Here is a 17,763-nt window from a genome sequence, read left to right on the forward strand (position 1 = left end):
ATGCTCAGCCTGCAATCCCATGCATACTTACCTGGGAGTAAGCTACATTGAAAACAGTGAGATTTACTTCTGAGTAGACATGTCTAGGATAGCATGGTCAGTTTCCCAAAAGACAGATATAGGGATTCTGGCTTGCTTAGAAACCACGGCCCCCAGAGACCTCCCCTTAACTCTAGATGTGTGTAAGCCGGTTGTAAATTACTCATGACCACTTCACGCTTCCCAAAATTAACGGTTATGCCCATTTGTACGTGGCACACACAGTGTATGGGTAACCCAAAGGCAGCAGTTGCCTCTAAAACATTACAGACTATACTGCAGGTACAAGGGGTGTACCTTACTGAGGGCCATTTGATAGAATCAGAAGTTTCAAGTGGCTTTTCCCCGGGCTGACCCACTCCAAGATGTAGGTGGGGGATTGAATGCTTGTACACTCCCCTACTTTTTTGTTTGTTGTAATCCTTGCACATAGAAAAGTGCACATTCGACTTGCACATCAGGTCGAAGTCTAGTTTGAATCCTCCTCCTTGGCATACTATCTTTCTGTATGCAGGGAGTTGCCATCACCAAACACAAAAAGCTTGACCACTTGATTCTTCTGATTGTAGAAACTGGCTCTGGTTTGTAATATGAAGTGGCATACTAATTATTTCACATATTCCGCAGCTGAGCTCTGATGACCCTTGACTGATATCAGCCCCTGGGTATTATTCTTCGAGGCTTTGTTTGATTAGCATACAAAGCAGCTGAGAGAGAGACACCTTACAAATGGCTTGGCTTGGCTTGATCAGGCTCAGCATGGCTTGCATGCCGCCATCCAAAACAGACAATAACATTCCTTAGGAGAGTGATCTATGCCAAGGTAAACGTGGCCTGGATAAAGGGATCCACCCGCCAAGCAAGAAAGAGATTTAAAATCAGGAAGCATAAGCAGAAATGGGAGTGAATGGCTGTCAGTCAAGGTCATGAAAGATCTTACACATTTGGGACACTCTATGTGAAATACTAGTACCTTTCACAAAATTCCACCCAAGATTCAGGCCTCCTCACCCCCTGTCTGTTTCTGTGGCATGACCAAGGGCCTCCTTTACTCCTTTTTCACCACAGCTGCACCAGCCAGCTGTCCTCCTCTCTTTAAGAGTGCATACAGTAGTGGCTGTTGAATATATTTGTTCCCTTCCACAGCCAGGTTTAAGGCAAACTGTTCAAGGAGTTGGAAGCGGGAACTGGCTGTGCTGTGCACAGTGTTGATTGGCCACCAGCTTTGATGTCAGAGTCCCACTTCCATCTCTCCTCCCCAGAACAATTTTGCAACTTTAAGAAACAAGGATTTAAGGTTTGTTTTCCCAATAAATAACGTGTTGTAAGTGCAGAAGCCTACAAGTGTCGCTTAATTAAACAAACAAAAAACAGACAACCCACCTAAAGCTTTGGTATTTGTGGCAACTTGATTAAGTATTTGAAGCAGAGACAACTATGTCTGCTGGGTGTAGTGAGAAGATGGGGGGGGGGTGTCCTATTTTTAGGTATGGGCCCTTACTGTGTGGTTTCTGAACTGTGTGCCAGAGCACGTTAATTGTAACCAGAGCACATGATTGTGGCTGAAGCGTAGCTTGAAAAACTAAGCTGTCAAGCTGGATGCAGCAACCGTGGCTCTACTCCTGGGGGCAGGGAGGCCTTTTACATTAATGACGCTCTTCCCTCTCTGCCAGATAGTATTGGGCCAGTGACATCACCCTGAAGAAGGGAATGAAGACGCTCTGGGATCCCCAGATGCAGCCCACCCTGCAGCAGCTGACAGATGCAGGGAAATCCCTGAATCATCACTGTTGCTGAAAAAAAACACTGTCCCATACCTGAGCCTGTCGCAGACTGACTGACTGGCTGAGCAAAGTGGGACTTGTGAGAGGAAATATTTACTGAGCTGTTACCCTTCCCTTGCTGGAGGATATCTGCCGACTGTTCTGGGAGCTGATTGAGAATATACTGCGGTGTCTCTCCAGTTTCAATCCAGGGGAATTTTTGCTCATATAGCAAAAATGTCTTGCATTTGTGAGCAAGAACCGCTATGAGAACCCTGGCACTATTATTTATTTATTGTATTTATATGCCGCCTTTCCATCAAAAAATAGCACTCAAGATAGCTAACAAAATGCAGATTAAAAACAAAATCCCTGTCATGGCCAATTACCACTTATCCACCTGCTACATACACCTCTCTTTTATCTTTTTCTACCTTCCTTATACTTCATTTTATTCTCGGTTTCCTCCTTTGGGCAGAGCAATTCTGTGTGAGATGGAATCTGTGGCAGGAGAAACACTGCTTCCTAATCCCTCCCAGGCTTGTGCAAGCCACTGCAGAAGATGTTAGGGGTCACCTTTTCCTTCCCTTACTTCCCTTTTTTTGCCATTGGTTTATCTTTATTTTAAAAAGAAAAATTCCCCTCTCATTTGTTGCTATAGGATGGGAAATGAGCGCATAAGCAACATAGTTTCCTCTCTCCCCTTTATTGTGGTGTGTAGAGAACACTTACCCCTGGCATGACCACAGAACGCCTCCTCTTGCCCTTCCTGCCACCGGGTCAGCAGAGCAGTGACAGTGGTACAACGGTAAATGTTGAAATGCAGGCACTCATCGTGACAGTCCCCACAGTCACACCCTCAAAGAAAGGCCAAAAATACAAGCCGCTATGCTGATCCATAACATGGAAGCAGTTCTAGTAGTCTTTGACCCTGTTTAGATGACATGGCAGTTACGCATTTTGAGTTAAACATTGCAGCTTAGCGTGTCGTGTGAACCATTCTTGACCATGGTGGCTACATAACCACGGTTTAAACACACTCTCAAAGCATTTGTTGCAAAAGGGTTAGCGGCCTAACCATGGTTCAGAATGTTATTTGGACAGGCCCTTTATCTCCACTAGGAGCAGGTCTTTTGTAAAGCTAATGGGTCTTCATTGCCCATTCAAAACTAGGCCACCCCCCAAAATGCTTTGTATTACAACAGAGAACAATATATTGTTGCTGAGAACTTCCCATACCCCCTCCCCAGTTACTGTGAATGATTGCAGCTAAACTCAGAGGAAATGGGATTCTGAGGGGGAGACAGGTGACATCAGGGTCCCTGCTATTGAAAAAGTGCCACAGTGTGTCCCTGTGAGCTCCACTACACCACGGATGGTAGAACTTTCCACCACTGGTCAGGGGAAAGCTGCCACAACGAACCTCCTTCTTTGCGGGCAGACCTTTCTCTGCGGAGGGAAAGTCCTCAGTATCCTATGGGTCCTGGAGCACCTTCCATGGCATTGCACCTTTAATATATAAGTTCATTTTCTTCTATTTTTTGTGTTATTGAATCAGCCTTTGTTGTGCGTTGTCTTATACGGAAAGGGGTCTGTACTTCCTTTCATCATGTTACATTGACTAAGTTTTAATAAGAGGTAGTTGAGTCTTCTTTTGACTGTTTATTATAATGATGATAAAAACGTATAAAAGCATTGATTCCATTTTTATTTTAAAGCAACCTATGCCCAAGGAATCTTTAACATTTAGGAAATGCTTCAGTATTTGGCTCACTGACTTCCCTCAGCCTCCTTCAGTGAGCCCTGAGAACTGGAGGCCTGCTGGCACTCACTCACCCCACACTTGCCTCCTGGCTAGATAGCAGAGTCTAATCAATAAATAAAACTACTGGGCTTCATCATCATCATCATCATATATTTATTTATTTAATTCTTACCCGCCTCTCCCTTTGGATCTTCTTGGAATGAAGCGAGAGAGGTAGCAGATTTTGAGCCACCATTAAAGGGTGGTAAATGGTCGGTTACTTGATTTATTCCCATTCTTTTACTAAGGCAGGATGTGTGGGAGGGAGCAGTGAATATACTGACTCTCGTCTGTAACATCAGCCTCCCACCCCTCCGGTTCTCATCTTTCCTTGCTATTCCTGAGCAGAAGAAGTGAGTTCACCAAAGCAGTGCTGGGAAAGGAATGTTGCTCCCACTGGCTGCGGCAGAAAAATGTGCTGCCCTTAGCAGCTGCTTAGGAATAAGACCGACCCTGGCTAGAATAATGTTTCAAGAATGTTGAGGGGGAAGTTGGCTGTGGGATCGTTGGAGGCTCAGCAATGGAAACAAGAAGCCATTTTGAATACGTTGTGTTGCATCATACCTGTCTCACACCCAGGCCCTCCCCTTAGGGGGGCATGTATGTCTTCCAGCTGTTCGATTACTATTCAGCAAGTGGCACAACACTTCTGTGGCAGGCCTTCTGGGAGTGTGTTGTGATCGCCTGGGTTTACGGTAAGAGTCGTCAGAAATGAAGTTGGTAAAACAAGAACCACAAATGTTGACGTTGCACACAGATAAATCGAAATGTCTGCTACTTGGCATGCATGTGTATGGGATGCGCCCTCGGCAAAATAAAGATAATATTTCCAGTCCCCGTGGATGTCATGGAAGAAAAATATTGCATTCAACTAGGTGTCACCTTAAGAGGGTGCATCACTTACAATTATGACTTCTGGCACAAGCATGTGTACATACACACATGGTAGCATAAAGCACACAATCCTCATGCTTATTTTGTAAAGGTATACACCTCCCTAGAAATTATACACTCTGTCCTGTAACTTCAGCTACGTGGGAGCTCATCAGTGATTAACCAGTGGGACAGGAGGAAGGAAAAACATCCTACACATGCTCAGAGGCATTCTCTTTTCAGGCCAACCTGCCTTATCCTATAACGTATAATGCTATTTTTTAATCATCATCATTATCATATAAAAAACCTTTCCAGTCATTGCCATTAGCCACCTTGCTAGAAAGGCAAAAATAGAAAGCGTTTCCCCCTATATCTATCTATCTGTCTGTCTGTCTGTCTGTGTGTGTGTGTGTGTGTGTATTTATTTCTATTTCTATTAATTTATAATTCTATATTATCTATTCTTTCAATTAAGTGGTATTTCATTACTATTTTAATGCATTTTAAATAATGTATAGCTGAAAAAATGTTTTAGTGCTAATTAAAAAATCAAATAAAAAAATTGACAAGTGATGAAAACGGGGCCTGCTGCAAAGGATATGGCAAAACTGTGATAGATTGAGCTGTAGTGTCACTCGTCACATCAAACCACACCCATTGAGAAAGACTGAAGCGTTGTGCTAAAAGCACTGGTGAGGACAGAACATACTAGGATGTATATACAGAAAATGCACAATATCCCCTGTAGTGTGGAAAATTACTTGCAATTCCACCTTCAACATACAGTGCAATGTCTGTCTGGAAGCACCCCAGGGTATGACTCTTTGTCAGTTTACTTCCATAAGGCTCTGTAGCAGTTTTTGCTGTAATTGGTTTCTAAAAAATGTGTCGGACAGAATGCCCATTTGCATTACAAATGCCTCTCCCCTTTCTATTCTGCCTGCACAAAGAGGTGAAAAGGCAATTTAAGTCCCATATGTGAAAGAGGATTGAGGGATCCTTTGGAGGAGATTTGGAGGGCATGGAGTGGGAAGGAGGCAGTTCTGAATGCAGCTTCTAGTCTAGCGCTGATGTATACTGTGTTCCCTGCCATATAAGTGGCTAAAGAATAATAAAAAGGGTGGGTTTTCCCCTCCTCCCTGCCAGTGCCTGTTCCAGGGCGGAGGCAAACATTAACCGGCATTATATAATACAACATCTCATAATGAACTGCTGTGCTCACAATTACTAATACAGATTAGAATCTACGTGTGAACGTACATTGAAAAGGGTGAAGGAGCACTGCCTTTTCCCCACGGTTTAGCCACTTTAATTGGGAGCACAGTGGGACAGTTAAAGGGTGCTGAGTGGTAACCAATTCTCATGAATTGTTCCCATTTAATGATTGTGTGTACAGAGCCGGTGTTAGGGGGTTATTCCAGCTTAATTTGTTGGGAGTGGTGTGATATTGTGCGTGCAGCAAATGCAGTCAAATGCGTTCCATTCTGCACCATCCCCAGTCAAGGGCATCTCTGCTTTCCCTTCCTCTCTGGGCTGCCTAGGCAGTGACGTGTCTTTGAAAGGTACCCGTCTTACCTGCAGCAATTAGGAGAGAAGGAGCAAACTAGCTGGGACAGGAGCTGCCCAGGATGCAGGAGTTTGCGGGTAGCGTCAGTGTCAGGCAGGGGGGCAGAACCTCTTTCGTTCCAAGGGACAGGTTCTATTTTGGAGAACCTTTTGAAGGATGCATTCGAGTGGCGGGCAGGCCAAAGGCAAAGAATCCCCTGGCCTATTTTAGCTTAAAGCTCTTACTAAGCTGAAGGAGAGGCATGTCAACCTTTTAGAATGGGGGAAAACTGTACAAAAGACAGGGAACCACCCACCAATTGGGAAGGAGGCGGGGGGAATCTGGGGAACTCAGGAGGACTGGATTTAGCCCCCTGGCCTGAGGTTCCTCACCCTTGGAGTAAGGGAACAGGGAGGAGAAGGAGACTTCTGCTTAGTCTTGCAAGAGGCAACATGCCTCTGAATACAAGTCACTGTGGAGCCATGGCTATTGCCCTTGTGTCCCACTCGTGGGCTTCCCGTAGGCACCTGCTTGGCCACTGTGGGAAACAGGATGCTGTAAGAACCCAGCTCTGCCCTTACGTTCTCATGACCTCCACCCTCCCACATACCTCCAGGTGCTGACCGTTTCATGGATGACATCGCCTGCATGATTGGTTACCGGCCCTTCCCGTGGATGAAGTGGTGCTGGATGTTCCTGACCCCTCTTGTCTGCCTGGTAATTCCCCAGGGTGGGATTCTAAGGGGTTGAGCAGTGTGGGGCATGGACAGCGAAGCATGCCCACATAAAAGCTTTCTCTGGTGAGATTCGTGGCCTAAAACTTGTGTGTGACAGGCAGACATCCAGCAGGAAAAGCTTCCTGCTGAAGGTGCATTAGCATACATGGACACGTTAGATCTCAGCATGAAGAGTCATGCACATGCAGAGTTTAACATGCTCATGACTCAGGCTGCTATTAATGAGCAGGGTCATCAAAAAGAGGTGGCTGTTCTATTCCTGAACTAAAGTGCTGGATCAATAGGGGTGACATTCAACAGGTGAAGTGTTTTCATTTCAGAATAGGGTGGCTGCCTCTTTTTACTGACCCTGCTCATGCACCTTTAATGGCAGCCACAGGTTTATCAGCTGAAGCTTTTCCTGGCACAGAAATAAATTCTAGGAAAAGCTTCCCTTACTAAGATTTTTGAACATCACGTAGCACCGGGGCCAAAAAAAAAAAAAAGTGGCATCCATAATTCAGAACCAAAAGTGGTCAATTATGGAAAGGTTTGTTTGGATAATAGAATATGAAGGGAGTAGGATAAATGAACAGAGTATAGGGGAGGCAATCTGTGTATTGTAATATAGGACATTGATGACAGATGGTAAATGTATTCCTAAGTTGTCTTACTGTTTATTAATACTTTATATGTTAAGAAAAGCAATAAAAATTAATTGTATATATAAAAAGAACCAGAACTGGTACCTGAGGGGAAAGAAATGATGGGGTGTGGCATACAGAAATGGCACTAGTGGGACACAACGGTGGGCAAAGCTAGAGCAGGCTGAAAACTCTGTATGGAGTCTGAGGTAAAAACCAAACAAACCGAAAATGATGCATTCTCCTTCTCATTACGCACATGGCGTACAATTCCCAGAGGATGTTCACTCGGACAAACTTCAGTGAAATATGCAGGCTATGCTCTTGCATAGCTCCTGTTCAATACCAAGAAGCATGTGTGACACAATGTCCCTGAGGTGTTTGCTCCTTCTTAATTAGTGAGAAGAAGAAGAATGCACCATTTTGGATTTTCTGCCTCAGGTGTGAATAGCTGGCTTCATGATGGATCAGATCTGTCTTGTCTGCCACCCACTCTGCCACCTAAATAGCATCAAAAACCTGATGTTAGAGGTGGCTGCCTCACTTTACCTCACGGTAAGCCCAACTCAAAGCAAAACGTTATCCCTTCTCTTCTCCCGTCTGAAAAATATCACTGGCAGCATGGATGAGCAGCTGAACATAAGAGCTGCAGCTACTTGTGAGCAAAAGAATGTTCTACATTTTTCTTCACAGATTGTATAAGTCCCCCATTTCTTACCTTCCTCCCCACCCACTTCCAAAGGTCCCCACCAGTGCCACCACTTGTGAGTAAGCTTGTTAGGTCCCAGAGGCTGGGAGCTAAAGAATGATGCCACATAGGCCAGGAGTTGGGGCCTGGTAGGGTGGGGTTGAGCCTGGTATGGGTGGTTGATGGTACATGGTGGATTGGGGGCATGAGGCAGTATATGGTTGTGCCCAGTGGATCAGGGATGCCACCTCTTTAATATGGTGACGGAACTAATAGCAAAAGCTCTTTATCAAGTCAAGCCAAAATTAGCTTCTCCCCACTACCACCATCTTGATTTTGGCCTCTCACCCTGAGATTTTACCCCTTTTCCTGAGAAGGAAGATGAAACCTTGTTACTTTGGGTCTAATTCTGATATCTGGGCAACCTTTGCTAGTTGATGTAGTATTTCACATGCCCAAATGGCTTGGCTCATTGTACTCAACAACCTATACACACCCTGCAGATTCTCTGCAACTATTATTTGGACAGACTGGGATTAGCTCTGGTTTGCAGAGCTAGGCAGATACCTTGATTGAGCAGATGGTACCTCACAAGCAACCTCTATAGCAGCCTTCTCCTCCTGGTGCCCTCCAGGGGCTTTAGACTAGAACCCCCAGCACTCTTCCCACTGACTATGCTGGCTGGGGCTGATGGGGATTGGAGTTCAAAATGTCTGGAGGGTGCCAGGTTGGGGAAGTCTGCTCTATAGCAATGCCCTTGCACTTAGCAGAATTCCAGCTCAGCTGTGGCTTTAAACTGGAGGTTCTTGGCCTTCTTTCCTTCATCTCTTTGTAAAAAGAACAACAGTAATCAAGTCTGACCCAAGATCCTTTGCCTCCAAAAAGTGTCGACACAACCAAGTACATTGGCCTCCAAGATGGCAGTGTGGACTCTCTAGGGTGTATTTTGAATGCTCCCCTGAGCCTCCATACTCTGCTGCACGCAGCCATTTTGCAAACAGAAAAGCTGATACATCAGTAGTACTGTAATGGTGGTAGCAGCAGCAAGCATTGTTGCCCACAAAATAAAAACAATGTGAGGGCTATCAATAGAGATTCTTGCTAGACAACCCACCCAATAAGTGCTCCCGTGTTGGATTCCTGTGTATCTGCTTGGGTGTGTAGACCCATGTGATCCAAAATGGCAACATCTGTAGTGTGGACTCTCTGGGGAGGAACTTAAATCCTCCCTAGATTCCAGAGATAGTGCCTTTCATCAGAACGTGATGAAAATGTCCAAGAAGTGGACCAAACAGGGAGACATTCATTACCTAAGCAAAAAAGGAGGTTGAAGAATGTGAGCAAGCAATTTTGGCACACACAAGGGTGTTGTATATGTGAAGCATGCACTAAAGCAATCTTCCCCAACCTAGTGCCCTGCAGATGTATTGGACTACAGCTGAGAAACTCCTCTGAAGGGCACCAGGTTGGGGATGGGTGCACTGAAGTGTGTGGCTTTGGAGTTGGAAAGCTTGACTGCTACAGAGTTGGAAGCTGGGGGCCAATAAGAGTATCTGACAACAGCTTTGCAGTGTCTGACCTCCCCTTAACTTGCTTCCAGGGCATCTTTCTTTTCAACGTTGCCTACTACAAGCCATTGATCTACAACAACACCTACATCTACCCCTGGTGGGGAGAAGCCATCGGCTGGGGCTTTGCACTATCCTCTATGCTATGCGTCCCTCTCACCGCCCTCTACAAACTCATCCGTGCCAAGGGAACGCTGACTGAGGTGAGGCATTCATAACTTCTGCAGCTGTTCACATTGGGCTTGTTCAGAAGACACCTTAAACCCTGCTGGTTAAAGCTTTTGGTTAAGCAGCGGGGTTTAAGGTGTCTTGTGTTATGCATTTTGCTAAACTCTGCTCGCTCACTAACCACAGTCGGACAGTCTGCAACAGGGTTAGCAGCTCTAACCATGGCTTAAAGTGTTGTGTGTGACAGCACGGCTTGTGGTTAGCGCTAACCCCAGAGAACCACAGTTTCGCTAACCACAGAGCCTGAAGTGTCATCTGAACAGGCCCAGTGAGAGCTCTAGTTTAGGTTAATTGAAATGAGTTTTGTCTAGCTCGCTTGCTGATGAGTTACAGAATTTGTAAGAACGTTCCAACTGCTCCAAAATTGTTGTTTTTAAAGTAAGCGTGCTACGTTTAGGGAGAGATGAGGTAGTGTGCTGTTGAGTGAGAAGAATTTATGTAGAGAAAGGTGTAGGAGCACAACTGAAGTGCTGTTCATTGATTTTGTGGGTGTGTGCGTGTGTCAGAATGGTATGGGAACTGCATGCTTGAGCAGTGTGCTCCTGTAAATATTGTGTGTGAGTGTGAGGAACTGTTGTGACAGAGCGAAGGAGGAATGGACACAGAAACAGCATTATATACAAACGTATATTTGTTGACTTAATGCAGGTCTCCATTTGTAAATGTCTCTGTGTGTCTCTCTCTCTCCCTCCCTACAGCGCTGGCACCACCTCACCCAGCCAATCTGGGGCCTGCACCATCTGGAATACAAGGTGCCCGAATTGGAGGATTGTGCTCTGACCACCCTGACCCCCATCTCAGATGGGAGCGCCAAAGTTGTCATCTTGGAAAGTGTCATGTGACCAGCGCTCCCCCACCGTTTCCCAACAAAAAGAGGCACTATTTCTCTGTGCCACTCAACCCCTGGCTGCCAATGGGGGCCCAGGGGATGCAATTCACCTGCCATGTGTTGAGTTGGGGGGCAGTGCTCCCTGCATGTTGGGAAAAGGTATTACTGGTTCTTTATCCACTTTCCACCGTGTCCCCTCAGGGGCCAGAATTAAACCTGGCTGAGGGGAGGGATAACCAGCCCCTCAGATCCCTGAGTGGAAGGTGGGAGTTCTAAAGGCCACGAGGGTGGTGGGAGGGAAGTGGGGTGGGGGAAGAGAGCCTTAGATTTACATTTTTTAAAAAGAAAAGTTATTTTTTAAAGATAAACTATTTTAAATTTCTATGTATACATGATATATATATATATATATATCTCCAAATGCACGGGAGGCAGACTTCCCTAGAGGTTTGGGATCCAGAAGTCCTGGAATTTTATCTCCTGCTTTCTTGGATCTGAACGGGTTAGAGGTGGAGAACCTGGGTTCTGTCTCCAGTTCTGTTGAGGGAAGTAAAGTCCGGCCGTTAGAAGAAGCAGGAAGAGTTCAAAAGGATGCTAGCGGACAAGCCACCTGGGCGCTATCTAGTATAGAGAATGGGGGTCATTTCCAGCAGTTTGCAGCGAGACGCTGGGACTCTGTTCTCGGCTCCTTCCCTGTTGTCTTCAGGTGGTGAGTGTGCTCCCTGCTACCCTGAATACCTTCTGATTAGAGGACTGACACAGTCCATGGAGTAGCCCTACTCTCCCACACCATATCCCACGTAATCAACCAATCACAGTTTTACTGGAAGCCCTCCCTACCCACGGATGGATTTTAGAAAGCAGCTGCACCACAAGACCCTGGCCGAAGTTTATAACAACATGGGAAGGAATTATTTTGTAATGTGTCAAAGCCAGGTACGTAGAGCTGCTCTCAGTAAAAGGAATGCTTTACAGGAAAGTGTTAATATTGGGTGGGGGGACCCTGAGTTTCATAGTATTATGAAGTCACCAGAAATTGTTTCATTTGAGAATAGGAAGGCACTAATATTCACATTGGCCCCATTCAGAAGACACCTTAAACCACGGCTTTTAACCATGGTGGTTAAGCCAGAAAGCCTTATTCACCATGGTTAAAGCCATGGTTTAAGGTGTCTTCTGAACAGGGCCTCTGTGAAATAAGATCAGGGTAGTATAAACCCAAGTGCAGTTTCTTCCAAACAAACAAAACACACACACACATCCCTTTCTCTCAATTTCTTTCATTCTTCAGCCCCTGCACTGCACCTTCCCAAACTCTCTAACACCACCAATTAATTCACCCTCAGGCAAGGCAGATCAACACAGAGAAAAGAGAAGCCCTTAACAGAGCTGGAAAAAGAACCCAGGTATCCTGTTGTCCCTAGCCAAGGTTATACTCCAAACTCCTTACTCGTCTGACAGAATCTTGCCCGTTCCCTGCCTCTGTATCAGGTGGGAAAGCTCTGTCCCCTCAGATGTTGTTGGAGTGCAACTCCCATCATCCCTGACCATTGGCCATGCTGACTAGGGCTGATGGGAATTGCACTCCAATAACATCTGGAGGGCCACATGTTCCCCCACCCCTGCTCTACATCAAGTAGCTGGTATCCCTCCCCAAAAATCTTTGCTACGCTTTTAATTTGCACTTTTTCTAAGAGAGAGAAAGAGAGACTGTGTGCATATCTGAAACAAACAGAACTTTAACTGTGCGGAAAGCAATCTATTTTTAAAGGAAGCACTTAGGAAAGAGATATATCTAATTTTCTTAATATTTCTGTAGATTAGACAAAAAAAGAATGAGAGAGAGAGAGAGAGAAATCAGAATTTTATTTTGTGACAAAAGTTATAAATATTCTGTCTATATTTGTTTCGTAAATCTATCTATATGTGTGTGTGTGCGTGTGCGTGAGATTAAATAACATAACAAGCCAACCTCATGATACAAGGGATTGGGGAGTTTTTAAATAGTAAAGGTTAGTGGGGAGGGGAGTTCATGTCAGTGTAGCAAGTACCAAATGATGGAGGAAAAGTGAACAGGATTGGGAAGAGGATTCAACTGTGTCCGCACTAACCAACAGTTATGTGGGTTTGTTCCATCTTCAGCTGCATGGAGCTTGCTCTCTCTACACCTAATGCTGTCTTCTGGCACGATCTGCTTTCAGGGCTTTTGATGTCTTTTACTGCTACTTTATAAAGTAGCTACCAATCACAGAGCCGCTTCAGGCATGACAAAATTCCTGCACCATAGAGCCTCCACATTTAGGTGTTGTATACCTCTGAATACCAGCTGCTGAGGAACAAACCGGAGAGGACTATAGCTTTCATGCCCTGGTTGTGAGCCCCTCAAAGTCATCTGGGCTGGCTTCTCTTATCAACAGAATACTGGGCTGGATTGGACCCACAGTCTAATCTTGCAAGTCTACAAATGCCATTATCCCCAACCAGCATGGGAGTAGTAGTCCAGCACTTCTGGAGGTCGCCTGGTTGGAGGCTGCTGGTTTAAGCGGGTAACATTTACTTCCAAGTAGGAAATAGTACACAACAGGCCTGTAGTTCATCGCATTTGATCAAACAGCTGAATACACTGCACATGCTACTGTTAAGTAAGATGTTCTACATCCAAGTTGCATGCTGTTTCTTTCCCAAAATACATAGGAGATTTGTCAAGTCTGAACGTTTAATGTAATGTCTTTTAGCAGTTCTTTGGGGCGAAAAGTTTGGAGATCTTCCATCTGACTATGGAATTCTTAGTTGTTTAATCACCTGCCTTTTGACCAATTTAAATATACTTCCATATTACCAAGATCTCAATATTGGTGCCTTTTTGAGATTTTTTTTTTTTACTTTGTAAGCGCAAGACTTGTGACTCGCTATTAGAATGAAAAGCCATCTTTGAAACTTTTTCACTATCTTTTCCCATTACGGTAGTAGAACATCAGAACTAAAATAGCTGCAAAATATGTATGCTCTTTATTTTCAGCCCCAGCAACTAAAATTACATTTTGCAGCCTTATTTCTTATGATCGTGTCTACTCAGGTTCAACAACCTTCACTAACAGAGACCCCGTTTCAGCATTTTGCACAAACTTGACCATTTGTATTCTTACTAAGTCATCTTTTCAGTATTTTTAAAGATTTTACATGTACACACAACCGCTGTTTGAGCAATGTATAAGTGGGGTACAGAAAATAGTATGTATAGATCTGCTGCAAGGTGTATGTATGTGAGTGGGGGAGGTATTTTGTTTTTTTAACTAATCCTATCCAGAAAATTGAAATAACATCTCTCTTCCCACCACCCCTGGGAAGAGGAAGCCCTTGTATATTGTTGACTGGCTACAAAAGTGCAAAACTTTCAAACCATGCTGTATTGGAACAACAAGAAACATTGCATTAAGAAACAAACATTGATTAACAAAGGGACTCCGTTGTGGACATCAGCCTTAGAGGTGGAACTAGGCTTTGGTGCAGAACTGGTCAGATTCCAGATTTGCTTCGGCATTTGCAGAGAATAATTTAGATGTTTTCCCCAAAACCATGCTACGAGCATGCTGGTCAGTTGTTTTCCAGAAGCATCTGTTGCAAGCCTTGCTCTCTCTCTCCCTTGCCATAGGTTGCTTTGGGTGTTAGGATAACCCCATAGAGCCTTGCTCTTTCTGAGCCTTCCCTTTGCTGCCAGTGTTATAGGGCAGGGGTGAACAATTTGTGACCTTTCAGATGTTTTGGCTTATAATTTCCAGCAGTCTAACCAACGTAACCAATGGTGAGGGATGCTAGGAGTTGTACCCAAAACATCTGGGGGGCCACAGATTGCCCACTCCTGACAAAGGCCTTAGCTAGACCTAAGGATTATCCCAGGCAAATGGAGGGGTCATCCCTGCCTGCTCCCGGGATCCCCTGTGTATCATTTGGATGCACAGGGACGATCCCGGGATATAGGCCTGGTCTAGCTATGGCCAAAGGGTTTCTTGTGGAGGAGGAAGAGTGATACCAGTAGAAGAAAGCAATCATTCATCATCAGTTTGGCCTAGGCCTGGCCAAGGGTTACTATACCTCTGTCTACAACAAAGAATTCCTTCTTTGACACCCCCAATCCCATTTCTGTGACATTTTTAGAAAGGAGCTGGGCTAACCTTTTCCCGGCTGGATGAGTAATCAAATTGTAGGTTTGGTTTGTACAATTCAGGCCATTTCCTGGGTTTTGATTAGGGTTGAGTTTTCAGCTGGCCTAGAAGTTACATGTTCTGTACTAAATACCCCCCCTTGCGCGCGCACTTTGTGATTGGCTCGTCCTTCCTCTTCCCCATTTCTGCCCCCCTCCCTCTGTAACCCTGCCTCTCCTGACACAATTCCTGTCCCACCATCCCACCACACCGATCAAACAGATTGATGTCCTAGGACTGAGGCAGAGGTGAAATTCAGCCAGATTTTGCTTCGTTTTTCAAAGGCTGTTAACCTCATTTAGGCAAGCTATGAAAGTGGCTATCAATATCTTGTACTCTCCCAGACCTAAGAGATTATAAATTTAACTGCTTCGCTCATAGAAAAATTGGAGAGGAATTTGCAGGCCTATGCCGATGATCTCATCGGTCTTTCGCTGTTGCTTTCAATTGGAAGATTGCAGCCCATTCTCCATAAATTCTAAACTATTGCACAGGAACATTTTTTACACCTCTTCATGCTCTCCTTACTAATTTGTAGGCCAGCGTCATGGCAACATGTAGCCAAGAAACCAATATTTTCAATTCTTGAATGCCTGGGGAATAAATTGACATGGTGTAGAACAACCTTCTCCCTGGTGCCCTCCAGTTGTGTTGGACTACAGCTATCATTCCCTGGGTAACTGGAGGATTCTGAGTTAGAGTCCAGCACATCTGGGGGGGGGGGGCATCAGGTTGGGGAAGGCTGGTGTAGAAGGTGAAGGTGAAGTTTTGTTAACAAATGTTGATTCCAGGTGTAAAAAAGCGCAGATTTGTTTATAAACCTGAGAATCCTGACCAGTTCCACCAATTCGCATTTCCACAAGAACTGTGAGAGTTCATTTCCACCCGCAATTGGGCCCAAGCTGAGGGATTTTTCAGATACCGTCTTTAAGATGGCCTCAGATCTGTGAAAGGGCCAAGTTTGCCCTCCATCCTGCTGTAAACGGAAGAACAAAATAGCTATCCAATGTCTCATGTGCTCAGGGCCAGGTTTCCACAAGGAGGAGAGTAAATTCATCTCGCACGTACACTCACGCCTGCATCGCCAGAGCCGTGGGAGAATCGAAATGTCGTCTTCCAGGGTTTCAGCTTTAAATCCCCCAGTGTTGTCTTAATGCCGAGTGTTGTGTCAAACCTTCCTGCCTCACATCCCACCCTGCAAATCCTGCCCAGTGCAGGTTCTATACCATCTGTGATTTTTATTTTTTATTTTTGTGCTAACTTATCATGGAACATAGCAATAAAAAGGAGTCACCCTGACCTTCCATTAAGCTGAATGTGTCTTTGTTTATTGGGGGTGGCTCGAGTAGGGGAGGGAGGAAAGTGAAATTCTGCTCATAACCCACCAGATCCTTTGTGAATCATGAACAGATTTATTTATTTATTTGCAAAGCAAGCACATGCAGGAAATGCAAACAATTGCTGAAAATGAAACCTGCAAATTAATACAGTAGCTGCAAATGCATATAACCAGAAGGAGCGAGGGTATGTATCAGATGGATAAGTGTGTGTGTGTGTTGGAGGGATGGTTAGTAAAGGCCTTTGCTTCATTTATATCCCACCTTTCCTCCAAGGAGCCCAAAGTAACATGCATAGCCTCTTACCGTTTTATCCTCACAGTCCTGAGAGGTAGGTTAGGCCCAGAGTCAGTGGCTGGCCTATAGTCACGCAGCAAGCTGTAGCTGAGTGGGGACTCGAACCCGGGACTCTCCAGTACCTGTTCAGCATTCAAACTACTCCACTACACTGGCCCCCAAGGTCTCCAGGGTTGAAAAACCAGAAGGAACAGGATAAGTTAGTTATTTCACTCAGAGGGCATCCTTAGTTATCTCCCCTTTTGAAAGCTTAAACCAGGCTTCCCCACCTCCCAGCACGGTGACCTCCAAATATGTTGGACAACAATTCCCATCCTCACTAGCCAGTCCATCACATTTGGAAGGCATCCACACTTGGGAAGGCTGGTTTAAACCAATTTCACACTTGCCTCGTCTTCTGGTGTTAGGGAGGGATCAAGAATCAGCTGCCAACACAGGCATACGTGGTCTATACCCAGAAAAGGGAGAAATATGCCACACTGGACACAGTGCCACCCAGGTTTTTGTAGCCCCTTGGGCAAAATCTCAACAGGCATCCTCCCTCAAGGGAGTCAACCTCACCGCTATTTTCACCCGGTGCCATTGCTTCTCATTACTACCTCTTGCTTGCTTGACTAGCTGGAAGCCAGTGAGCAAGCAGGCAGTGGCATCTCCTCCTCCTCTGTTGTGTCGGCCAGAGCAAGAAGCAGATAAATAAGCAGGTTGCAAAGGTGAAGAAGAGGAGTAGGTCCAGGAGCTCTTGTCAGTGCCGCTTTGCTGGGTTGTGTGGGCCCTTGGCAAGGGCCCAACCATGCCAACTCTTTACGCTGGCCTGACTGGAGATCCCATTAGTGCAGGCATTCATGAGGGCACCTTTATTCCAGATTATGTAGGACAGTACCTATTCATGGTGCAACATAGACGGGATGGCATGGGATGCACAGCTCAGCAAGATCAACATCAGGACCACATGTGGAGCCATTGCAGGACTTGGCCAAGGCTCAGGAGGGGAGTAGAGCAGTGTACAGGCCAGCAAGAGCAGAGCCCCAAGAGTGCAGTCAATGGCAAACCACCAGTCTTTGTTGGGCCACCTCTCCAAAATTTGCTGGCTTTTTAAAGGCTTATACTATTTGCTTGCCAGAATGCGGTTTTGCTGTCCAGACCCAACAAAATAATAGATGGTTGTTGGACACCCCAGAAAGGGTATGCAAAGGCACAGAAAGCGGCTTATGTAAGACCATTTCTTT

General features: G+C 45.3%; 1 protein-coding gene across 2 annotated transcripts in view; it reads left to right on the plus strand.

Moving 5' to 3' along the window:
* SLC6A8 (solute carrier family 6 member 8) overlaps positions 1-16,202 on the plus strand; it is a 39,990-nt gene extending 23,788 nt beyond the window's left edge. For both annotated transcript variants that reach the window (XM_063119389.1, XM_063119390.1), the window contains exons 10-13: positions 4,199-4,301; positions 6,645-6,745; positions 9,677-9,847; positions 10,571-16,202. In XM_063119389.1, the coding sequence (XP_062975459.1) occupies positions 4,199-4,301; positions 6,645-6,745; positions 9,677-9,847; positions 10,571-10,714 (519 nt within the window). In that variant the 3' untranslated portion in view covers positions 10,715-16,202. The remainder of the gene's footprint in view (positions 1-4,198; positions 4,302-6,644; positions 6,746-9,676; positions 9,848-10,570) is intronic.
* The last annotated feature ends 1,561 nt before the right edge of the window (positions 16,203-17,763 follow it).

Source organism: Elgaria multicarinata, chromosome 3 (assembly GCF_023053635.1).
Source record: "Elgaria multicarinata webbii isolate HBS135686 ecotype San Diego chromosome 3, rElgMul1.1.pri, whole genome shotgun sequence".
In the NCBI taxonomy this organism is placed as follows: Eukaryota; Metazoa; Chordata; class Lepidosauria; order Squamata; family Anguidae; genus Elgaria; species Elgaria multicarinata.